The 12061-nt window shown below is 47.1% G+C and overlaps 1 protein-coding gene across 1 annotated transcript in view; it reads right to left on the bottom strand.

Annotated features, from left to right (window-relative positions):
- The window catches only part of GRTP1 (growth hormone regulated TBC protein 1), a 987655-nt gene that overhangs the window by 714042 nt on the left and 261552 nt on the right, over nt 1–12061 (bottom strand). Inside the window, exon 3 of the mRNA XM_069637149.1 lies at nt 8284–8442. Coding sequence (XP_069493250.1) covers nt 8284–8442 — 159 coding nt within the window. The remainder of the gene's footprint in view (nt 1–8283; nt 8443–12061) is intronic.

Below are 12061 nucleotides of genomic sequence, written 5' to 3'. Positions count from 1 at the left end.
GTGAATTCCAGCCCATCCCGACCACCGCTCCAGCCCACCCGCTCCCTGGTTTCATTTTACAGTATGGAGACTTACTAACTTTTCTAACTACCATTCCGTGGAATGGATTAGCGAGAAAAAACAACAACAAGAAACTGCCCCCAGCAGACGTTTCAAACTCCCGAGCCTTCCAGTCCTCTCCGGGTCTTCCGGTTCGGGCGGTGTGTAGGTGTTTTGCCTACACCGTTTCGGTTGGGGGGGGTCATCTGCAGTCCTGTGATTGGGCTTCCGTTTCCTGCCCAATTGTGGCGTTTCCTTGATGTGTCATTGAATGCGTTAGCAATATTTAGCTGCTCTTGTGGTTTCTGCTCGTAGAATCATCCTTTGCTGCTTTTCGCGAATTCCTCAGTGTCCTCCGCGAGGTTGTTGTGTTCAAGCCATAGGTTTGCTGCGGCCGGGGTCTCTAGGAATATGGCCTTTCCCTTGTAGAGTATTTTGAGTCTCGCTGGGTACAGCAGCATATATTTAAGGTTAAGTTTCCGCAGTCTGGCTTTCACAGGTATGAAGGAATTTCTTGCTCGCTGCACCACAGTAGTGTAGTCGGGGTACATGACTATTGATGCGTTGTTTCTTTTGATCTCACCCCCCTCTCTCGAGAACCTCAGTATCGTCTCTCGGTCCCTGAAGTTTAGTATTTTCGCAATCATCGGTCTTGGGTAAGATCCAGGGGGTGGTCGCTTTCGGAGGGATCTATGGGCTCGCTCCACAGAGAACCCTTGGGTGAGATTGCTTGCGCCAATTTCCTGTAACAGCAGTGTTTCTATGAACTCCGTGGGGTCCGAGCCCTCCATGCCTTCCGGGATTCCCAAAATTCGGACGTTATTTCGTCGGGCCCGGCCTTCCGCATCTTCAGAGCGTGCTTCTAATCGGGCAACTGTCATTTCTAGCTCTCTGACTTTCGCCTTTAGCTCCTGCGTGGTCTCTGTAGTTTCCTGTAGGGTAGCCTCCGTATTAGTGACTCTTTCGGCCAGGTTCCGGGCATCTTGCCTTATTAGTTGCATGTCTGATTTTATTTCCCCTCTCATATCTTCAACAGATGTTCTCAGTTCTGCTATCGCCTGGAGGATCTGAGAGTCCCGAGGGTCCATTGCTGGGGTTGGTGACTCGGCCTTGTTGTTCTCTTCCTGTGGGGTCTGTTGCCTTGGGCGGGCTGTAGTGAACAAGTCCATCGTGACAGCTCTCGACCTGTTTTTGGGAGGAGACATTGTACCACGCGAGGGGTAGCCACTTACTTCGTTTGGGGTCGGGTAGTCCCGCTGGTGTTGCCTGGTCCGAGTTCTTAGGTGTGTGTGCTCCGTGGTCGTTGTCTCGACCTGCGCGTGTGTTCTTGGCCGCTCAGATTAGCCTCTGCAGTCTTCGGGCTGACCCCGGGCGTATCATGCGCTGGGGGACACGGAGCCCACGGGTTTCAGATGCGGTCCCTCAGTCGCACCCAGGTGAGTTGCTTCGGGGAGCCGGTGTCCCCTCTGGAAGGGCTGGCGGGGACGGTGGTCCGTGGCTCGATGTGCGTTGCACTGCTGCTTCGTCCAGGGCCCCTGGGTCCTACCGCCCTCCGCCGCGTCAGACCGCGGCACGGGTCCTCCCTTTCCCTCACCGCGGGACGGTTCAGCGGAAGCCCAAAGAGGGTGCCTTCCTCGTTAGTGGCAGAGGCAAGCTGCTGTGACAGTCCGCGGGGGTCTGTAGTCCTCGCTTCGGTCCCGCAATGCCGAGTGGGTCTCTCCTCTACGGGCCGCTTGGTGTGGCCGCCATTTTGGATGCCGCAGGGGGGATTTTTCAAATGCTTCGTTTTTGGTGTTGCCAGCCACGATTTTCGTCGCCAATTTGGTCGAGTGCGTCGAAAAAGTTCTTCTGTGGCTCAGTCAAATTTCAGCTCCAGAGCCTTAATATTTTGCCGCGGTTGCTTATATTCCAGGATCATGGGCAGGAGCTCCTCGGAAAGCCGACCTCACTACATGCGCGCTGGCCACGCCCCCGTGCCGCTCTCCTCTTATGGCCGCATTCAGTAGGCGCATGTCGATGCAGGCCCGCACCTTCCCTGGTTGCTTAGGCTTCTTAGTAATGACCATGGGGGATACCCATGGTGTGGGGCCTAATACTGGTTCTATGATGTCTGCCTCCTCCAGTTTGCGCAGTTTCTTGGCAACTAGATCTCGCATGTGGAACGGCGTCCTCCTGTGTCGCACCACTCTGGTTTGTACTGTTGGGTCAATGTCCAGCTTTATCAGTTTACCTTTCAAGCACCCTATACCTTGCAGCAGGCCGGGGTGTCTCGGAAGTAGATCAATGATGTCCGTGGAGTCGGTGATGTCGCAAATTAACTTCATTAGTCCCAATTCTCCTGCTAACTCCCAACTAAGTAGGCATTCTATGCCCACATTCACGACATACACTTTGGATCGGATCTCCTTGCCCCTCTTCTCAGCGTTCTTCGGAACCATCCCACAACAGGTAATGGTGTTTTGCAGCCATATGCAAATAGTAGTGTGTGTGTTTTAGCTCTGGCTGGGGTTGCTTCTGTTTCAATGTCTCGACTGGCATTACATTTACCGACGCTCCTGTATCAATCATCATTTCAGTTTCCTGGCCTTGTATGTGTATAAGGCACCTGGGTCTCCTTTTTTTCTCTGTGTTGTGCTGCCTTGTTCCAGGGCTGAAACAAGGTGGATCTTGCCTTGTCTTCTTGCGCATCCAGACTCTACCACTGCCGCCACCCCATAGTGGTCATCACCGGATTCGTACGTCGTTGAGTTGTCCCCAGCCACAACAAGCCGTGTGTCTGCTTGTTTCTTTTTCTTGGACTGTGGCCTTGGCGGTTGAGTTTGAGCTCGCTGTGGCAGGCCTGACAATCGACACACTTGCGTGATGTGATCTCGGCGACTGCATGCGCTGCACATAGTGCCCTGGGCTGGGCAGTTTCTTTTTCCATGGCGCACACCACCCACATTTGTTCGGTCCAGGTGTCCTTGGCTGCCATCGTGGGGCAGAGTGAGGTTAATTGTTCTCGTCTCTGGCAGCTGGGCGGTTGGTGATTTGTGCCACTGTGGTTGGTGTGGCGAGCTGTAGCTTTTGCAGTGTCGTGCCCATCTGAGCGGCTCTGGCGTGCGACAGTTCCCGCTGGCATCCATACTCAAGTATTTTCGCTAATGGGATAGTCTTCTCACTCAGGACTATTCGTCTTAGTTTTTCAGAGTTCATGCCATTTATGATTTGGCGCCTGACCTCCTTTTCTATGTCCTCGAACTTGCAGGATAGAGCCAATCGCCGAAGTCTCGTGTGGTAGGAGTCAAGTTTTTCTCCCTCTGCTGGACTGTGGTGCAAAAATTAAATGGCTCAGTCCGGGTTTAGTTGCGGCATGAAATGTGCTGTCAGATCGTCCTTTGCAGACCGATCTACGTCTGTGCCATCTTTTGCAGCCAGGGAGTTGAAAAAGTGCAGTACATCAACCCCACATTTAGTAGCAGGTGCTACCTCATCTTCCCGTGTCATCACATCTTTGCAGTCCATGGCCAACTCGAACCTTTGCATCCAGATCATCCACCTGGGTCCTACAAATGAGGGTTAGGGGTCAAATGGTCCAAGTGCCCCTGTGACACTGCCCTGATTGCGAGGTGCAGGTGAGGCGGGTGATGCTGCTAATCTTGATGGGGTGCCGGGCCTGCGTGTCGACACGTCTGTAGCCATGTTTCCCTTCGTGTTAATCCCCTGGTATGGTGTGACTTTCTGATGGTTGGGCCACGTTCCTCTCACCTGGTAGGTAGCTGTTCGAGGTGTTTGCTGTAAGCTCCAGTCTTTATATTTTGTTTTCAGGCTTTGATGTAGCTGGCAGGGCTCATGTAGGTTGATGCTTGGACCTGTACGTGCCTGTGATTATCAAAACGCTGCACAATGCTGCGTGGGTCCAAAAACGTGCATAATTCTTTCTATATTATATGAATCTGTTGCATGCATGGCTCGTATCGCACCAGCGTCGCCAGTGGGGCGTGTTATCGTGTGGCCCCTTGTTTTGGAGAGAGCTCCGGTGCGCCATTGATGTAGTTCGCAGAGCTGAGCATGCAGCTCTAATAAGACATCACACCAATTACAGTGTTAGCCCCGAATTGACGGGCCTCGCCCTTCCGGGTCTTTATTGATGTGTTACGTACCGCCATGCGTGGTGACGTGACGCGTATGTAACAGTGCCCTGGACCCCTTCTCCCCCTTTTCTGATCAGCCTGGATGCTACAATAATAGCAGGTTATAAACAGAGGGCAAGACAATGCAATGACAGATAGGGACACCCAGCTCATTTTGTCTACCCGCTTCATACCCTCCCATTATTCTTGCACCCTCCATGGCCTCCAGCTTAGCTTAGCTTTCTCAGCGCTCTACTCTCTTGTCTTTTTGGCGGCCGCAAGTTCCTTAAATAAAAAAAGACTCTCCTGGATTAGTTATGTTCTAACCCCACCCTCTCCCCACTTTACTCTGATGTGTTTATTTGAATTTCATGTTTTGCCGTTGCGGAACCCAGTGCTCGTCTGTGTTATACTGCAACAGTGAATGCCCACAATTGAAACTTTCCACTTCAACTATAGTGTAGATGGGACTACTCCCCTGAAATAGATAAACCCATAGGACCCGTAACTATATGGTCGCAGGCCAAAAAGAGACATCCATTAGGTATGTATTTCTTTATGTATTTAAGAGGGACACGGCCGTAGAGAGGCACTATGATGGACATGGATCATGCACGTAAAACTCCCTTCTTCTACATAACATGACATTGCGGTTAACAGGGCAGCTGAGACCAAAGATGGAATAAGGAAAATATGCTCATGGAAGTTTCGTGCTGTGGAGCCTGTATTCTGACAGCAGACACCAGCAAAGACCAGGCATCCAGTATGTTGCCTTACCTCAGACTCTGAAGAGGACCTTACATGGTGTTCCCGCTTGGCATACTAGCAGCCGTGCTCGTGAGCCTGTGCAGGTGAAATAAATAGCCTCTCTCCACATTGTGTGAGCCACTCCGATTTGGCTCATGCACAGCCCTTCTCCTCTAGGCTGCTCCGGTGCACGTAGTATGCACAGCGGCCCTCCGATCCGCGTGCACTCGACATACGGTGGCTACAGGACCTTTTCAGAGCAGCTTTAGCGTTTGCTTCTACTGGTCCTCTGCGAGGCCTCCGCCGACAATTTATATGTGGCGAGCCAAGAGACGGCAAATGCTTTAACATCGACACCTCTCAGCTCCAGCAAATTACATCTCCGTGCAGATTGGGAAAATGTAAAGAAAATGGACGCCTGCCTCAGTCTCCTTTCAGACCACTCCGCGGCTCCAATGAAAGTCGCACAGACTGGTGAGAGGAACTCATTAAAACACAAATGGTGGAAGCACATGGATAAAAAACCAAGCCAATCAAATGTAAAAAAAACAAGGCCCAGCTGGTGCTTCGACCATTTCATCGCCAAGCTGCCATGCCAACACCGTAGACTGCTCCCGAACTGCCATTCTCCTTTGTATTTTACATTACCAACGATTATGGCGATATTTGTGGCTTATGCCACAAAGCACCAAAAACAAAGAGATAGCAGCACACTGGCTCAGAAAGGGGTGGGGCCAGCACAAAGGCTCAAACATGGGAGCAGGGAGGGGGTGAGTGGATGGTGTGCGAAATCAGGGCGAGGCAGGCTGTCCACAGGATAAGGTCTTTGGTAAAGAGGACTGCTCCGTACGAGAAGCAAAGGGGAAATTAAATGGGAGCTATGCAGGATTTTGGCATGCTTCTGGAAGTATCTAGACTGGCTGCTGCCTTAGCGCCATAGTGGGGTGAAATTACATCTCAACAATGATCTGCCTAGAATTTCTTTATGGGACACACAACTCAGCTCGTTATGGCAAGACCTGCACTAGTGACCCCAGTTACATCTATTGTTCAAAATAGGTTGCCTTTCTTAATACGCTCAATGCACATACTGAAAATGTACCTTGCAACCTTTGTCAATCATATAGGTAGAAGACCCAGTATAAAGACTTCTAAGGAAGAAAAATAACCATAATGAGTCGACATACAACATTAACAGTAGAAATGGAGGTTAAAATACACAAGACTAAACTGAGGGCAGAATCCTATGAGGGACAATTGTAAAGTGGGTGGGGTGAAAATAAGAACATTAAATGTATTTCAACCATAATAATCAATCCACGCCAGCTTTATTTGATGTAAAATTATTAGGCATACAAACACAATTTATCGTCCTAGTACAATTAAAACATTTCAATATATCATATTATACAGACACTGCTTTGAAATGGGCCACATGAAAAACAAAATACACCACTCAATAAAATAATTAAACAACATTATCAAAACAAGTCCCGAAAGCTAATAAATACCACAGCATGTTACTAACATGAAACTAGAATTGTGCAGTTAAATAAACAAACCATGCATTCAAAATGCTATATCCAGACATCTCTTCCTGGATAGCCATGCTCTATGTATTTATTTAGCAACACCACACACAATTGATGCATCCATGGTGGCATTACAAAAATCCATGGCATCCCCAATACAATGTTATTCTCGAGACACACGGGCCTTGGATATAGTTTCCTATACCTATTATAAAGCAGGCACATTAACAGAAAATGGGACACCGATTCTGGAACAGTTTGGCAAAAGGGGCAAACATCGTATTTGGAAGTATTGCAGCCATTAATATTATTACATTTAGCCAAATAATCGCTATCATAAGAGTATAACAAAAATATGACCGAGTTTGATAACAATGTCTTATGATATTGACGATATCGCCTTGTAATCTTGATTATCAAGATCGTATCAAGATTGTTTAAACTAGTAACCCCAATCCTAGTAAATTTGTTAGTTTTACCTCCAAAGCTACCCTTTTGACCTAAAGCATGGTCTGAGCTCTGCAAAAGCGTGAAACGCCCTCCCCTCAAATCCTGGGCAGATTAGTGCTTCACTCAGGGTTGCCTAGGAAACTACCGAATAACATGCAGCATGTCTCCAAAACTACAAATCTCCCGTGTACAAATAAGTGGCTTTTGTTCCATATGGCCTTGAATTGATACAGTCCAGACAAGATGCACATTCTCCTCGCTTCGAGAGTGTACTCCCACTAGTCACTTGTTATCCAGGTATATTGTGTCTGCTTTTTCTCTGTAGATCACGTGTCTGTAGTCGTCCTGCATGGTCTCATCTTGGAGCAACCCTTTAATTGTTTAGCTTTTATTGTACAATGACCTCTGCCCCTCTCCTCTGCACACCCCAGCTCCGTTCTTTTTTTCTTTGTATACCTTCTTTTCTTTTTCCCAGTTTTCCTATCAGGTGGGTGATTTGAACATCCTTTTTCTTATCCCCACACCGTCTTAATCACCTTACCTTCTAGACTCTTTCTTAATATCCCCCTACCTGTGCCTGACCTTTTTTTTCCTATTTTTCCACAATGCCCATGTTTTTTAACCCTCCATTTTCCCACACCATTGGGATGCCTTTTCTATTAACAACCCATCTCTTCTTTTGGCACCCCCCCCCCAATATGGCTGCTATTTGTATTTTGTATACATGTCTTCCTATTTACAGCAATTTTCTTTATTCTCAATTTTCTTTATTTGCCTAACCGTATCATGTCCGCAGTCTCATTAAGGTAGAAAACTGCATAGTTGCACAAAATTGTATCTGCTTTAGGGGAATGCCCATAAGAGATGACTGCCCTTATATGCTCCCTTTGATATACACGCTCTCAGCTATTATACAAATCTGAGGAATACTCACAGATAAGCAAAATGCATTGCATCTGATAAACCACAGCTTCCCGTTACATTTTCTTTGGTAACAGAAAATACATTCCTGTAGGTTTATTTCCACAACTATCCTCGGGGTGTTCCATTTCCAGCTACTAACCATTGAACTAACTCCCAAAAAAACACAAAGTTTTACTTTCGAACAACAGAAAATCATCTGGATTATTATCCAGATGATTTGCTTCACCAACTACACAGATCACTGCACCACTTTGGCTATTGGAAAAATGAGGAAGGTGTTTAAATGGTGCGTAGTGCAGCTTTCTAAAAAAATAAAAAGTATGGCAAATCCTTGAACGCTGGCCAATGGAGCAGTGCAAGAGTTGTTGAAGTAGCTGAATTTTCTTTGGTTTGCCAGCCAGAATGGTAAAGCAAAGTTATGGTTAGTTCATGCTGCAAAAGAACAGTGCAATGGCATTTGCCTTAAGAGAAGATCTCACCTGTCAGGATGGACTCTACTATCTTGTCATTTTTCTTGCCTTCCAATAGTTTCTGGTAATAGCCTGGGTTGAGATCTAGCTGTTCCTGGGCTCCACTGACTATCATCCAGATCAGGGAGCGATGCTCGTTGGGAATGCCTTTCCTAATGTACCGCTTCACTAAAAAAGAAAAAGTACAACAAAAAAACAATAAGACAAACCTTAGACCAATGAATTTTCATCATTAACATCACTTAGTATGTTTCGTCAGGGGATTAGTCGCAGAACCGGATTAAAATAAAATACATTCCAATTCAAATTCGCCCTATTATGCAGGGCTTTCGGTTAAAAATATGATCATAACATCAAGTTAAAAATAGAATATTTCTGTTGACAAAATGTGCTTTTGTTTTACGGAGGACACTAAAAAAAATGAATCATCCCCATGCGCACCCCGACATGGAGTACAGTTCACTCAGATTGAGTAGATCTTAACTCCAGTTTAAGCAAATACATTTTGAAATTTCATTCACTCTTTAGCGACCAGTATTGTGAGAACTTCGAGCTGTACTCCCGAAGTAGTGCAAACTTGCACTTCATTCTTCCTGATGTAGGGTAAACTCACTTCTTTATTACCCAAGCATTACACAAAACCTGAGCAAGACAACCTGGACAAACACTGGCTTGTTACACGGATCAGCAGTGAAGAATCTCGCATCATGCCTACCTATTCTTTTAACAGAATTGGCTGTAGTCCATTAAAGCAGATTACTTCATGTTTGGGGTGAAAGAAGAAAAAAGGATAGTTTTGTGGCTCACATTATCTACCACTTGTGCCTTGAGGGTCTTTGGTACCCTTCCTTGACCATCTAAAGGGAGCCAGTTTGGAGTTTCAGATATTGAAGCCTACTGGCCAGCAGAGTCCTGCACCAAGATGGTGTTCCCCTAGAAAGGCTTCTTTTTTTGAAGGTACAATACCCATATTTAAAAGGAAGGAGATGTCTCTTTTGGCTTTGCAGTATTAATACTTGCACAGCTAAGTCAATTTAATGCTGATCTAAATGCAATAACTTGCGGTTATTAAAATCTTCATAAAGTTACCTTAACTTTTTACTTTCAGAGAAAGTAATGGCATACAATTTAACACAATTTTAAAAGCACCATGAATTCAGACATCTACAAAATATTATTTGAGCAAAGAAACACAAATAGCCCTCACCATTATGTGACAAAAGCATTAGGCGTTTGCTCTTTTCAGGAGATCTATCATGACGATTCTCCAACAACTTTTGGATTGATCACGTTTGTCACAAAATGCTTTCAAATTATATACCGAACTGAGGAAGCGAAGTTTGCTAAGAGCAGCCTTTCGATTTATCACCACAATGGGGTCATTGTCTGCATTTATTTTTTTTATTTCAAACAAAAAACAAACAAAAAGACTGAACAACATATTCAGTTGTATCATTACAGTTCTATGGGCATGGGCCAAATGCAAAATTGAGCATTGTAGTCCTTCATGGTCTCTTTAACCTCCTTCCTTCCTGTTTGTCTGCCCCTTAATTCCCTGCCGCCCTCGCATATGCCGTCAAGTCTCTCTTGCCCAAGGGTACAGTCTCATTAAATACTCCTTATCTCGCTGCATTCCTCCCCACTGGGCACGCCCTCCTCAGGGGCGAACATGCATTGTATCAATGCGTTCCAAGCCTCCACCCCCGCACTGCTCTCATGCATTCCTCTCATGAGGGCTCTGTGCCATACTGCAGTTTCTGTGAGTGACCATCTTTGCAGGTCCGCCCACCAAGCCTCAACCCTTGGACCCTCTGCAGTTTTCCAGGCCATTGCTATCCTGCATTTCGCAAGTATGCAGATCAAGTCTCTCATTTTGGCTGTGTGCGTGTTTTGACCCCTACTTCTTGGAAACAGCCCCAGCAAGCAGTATTCTGGGTGCCACGAGTGCATTTGAATGCCTCCCTTCTCTGCCCTCTCCATCACTGCCCCCCAGAATTTCTGAATCTGGGGCACAACCAAAACATGGGCATCATGTCCGCCCCCTCTTGTGTGCATCTCGGGCAGACCTTGCCTCCTACCCGAGTTATGTATGATAACCTATGTGGGGTCATATACCCCCGGTGTGTTACATACAGTTGTGTTACTTTGAATCTGGCATTCCTGGAGACCCGTTTGGTGTATGCCAGCGCCCTTTCCCATTCTGCATCTGTGAACACCCTTGCCGTGTCCATTTCCCGTTTCCCTCGCACTTTTCACCCACTGCACCCTGCTGTTCTCCAATGACTCCCCTCAGGGGGACATGCACTGAGCATGGTTCCAGTATTTCCAGGAATTTCCATGCCCTGCGCCATATTTCCCTATCCAGTTTCAGGAGCCCAGAGGGTCTGATCAGGTGCGTCTACTCTACCCATAGAATTTCTTTCAGGAAATGTCTCTTCAGCGGTGTCCTGTGAGGGCTTGTCTGCCAGCCATGTTACCACAAATTGCAGCTGTGCTGCCAGGTAATAGCCCTCAAAGTGGGGCAATCTTATCCCGCCATCCTTATGATCCCTCTGCAGAGTGCTCAAAGCAATCCTGTTCCTCCACCCCCCCCCCCAAACCCCACAGGAATGATCTGGCTATCGTGTCCACATGTTGGAAGAATGCTTTGGGTATATTATAAGGAATATTGGTAAAGTGATAAGAGGCGGGGGAGTACCACCATCTTCAGAATTGCGGCCCTGCCCGGCATCCCTAAGGGTATTCTTTCCCAGAACCTCAGAGTTCTGCACCCCTTCCAGGGCCCTCATTGTATTATTCTTATGCGTGCCTTCGGGGCTATGCCACACATTAATGCCCAGATATCGAAAGGTGTCGATTTCCCACTGTAGGCCTAGGTGCTGTAGTTGTGTCTCACTAGTCCCCTGAGGTCCGCTAACGGGAACAAAGAACAAACAAGACTTTCTGCGATGTATCTTGATCCCTGAGAGCGTGCCAAAGTGGTTGATAATGTCTAACAGAGGTGGCAGGTTATCTTCAGGTCGGCTTACATATAATAGCATGTTGTCTGCGTACAGTGAAATCAGATGCACTGACCCATCTATCACTATCCCAGCCTCTTTGTACTCTTCCCTGAGGAACACCGCCAATGGCTCCAGCGCCAAAATGAACAGCATCAGCAACAGTGGGCAACCCTGCTTGGTGCCTTTATAAACCTCCCAGTTCCCCTAGACCTGTCTGCCTGTTTTAACTCTTGTCATGGATAATGAATAAATCAGTTTTACCCATCTCAGGTAGGCTCCCCCGACCACGAAGCATTCTAGGGTCCCCAGTAGCCAGTCCCAGCAAACAGAGTCGAATGCCTTCACTGCATCCAGTGAGGCCATCGCTTAGTCCCTCTTCCTCTGGTTTGTACTGTCTATAACATGTTGGAGCCTCGGCAAGTTCCATGAGGTATTACGCCTTTGGACATACCCATTCTGGTCAACATGGATCAAACCTCCTATTACTTTCTTGAGCCTGTTTGCCAGCACTGTGGTTAGAATTGGTCTGTATGATCCGCTGCTCAGAGGGTTTTCCCTGGCTTCAGGATTGGAACTATAATTGATTCTTTCAGACTGTCGGGTAGCACCCCCCGGTCGTATGCTTCCGTGTAGACTTCCAGAAGTCTAGGTGCTAACGACTTGTAGAATTGCCCTGGGAGTCCATCTGGTCCCGGAGTCTTAGCCGTCGAGTTCCCTAATTACTTCCCGGATTTCGTCTACCGTCATCGAGGCGTCCAATTCGGCAGCTTATGCCATTGTTAGTT

Source organism: Ambystoma mexicanum, chromosome 7p, assembly GCF_040938575.1.
Source record: "Ambystoma mexicanum isolate Mex_15411 chromosome 7p, UKY_AmexF1_1, whole genome shotgun sequence".
NCBI classification, from domain to species: Eukaryota; Metazoa; Chordata; class Amphibia; order Caudata; family Ambystomatidae; genus Ambystoma; species Ambystoma mexicanum.
The sequence above is the reverse complement of the archived record's forward strand: the minus strand, read 5'-3'. Positions and strand labels throughout refer to the sequence as shown.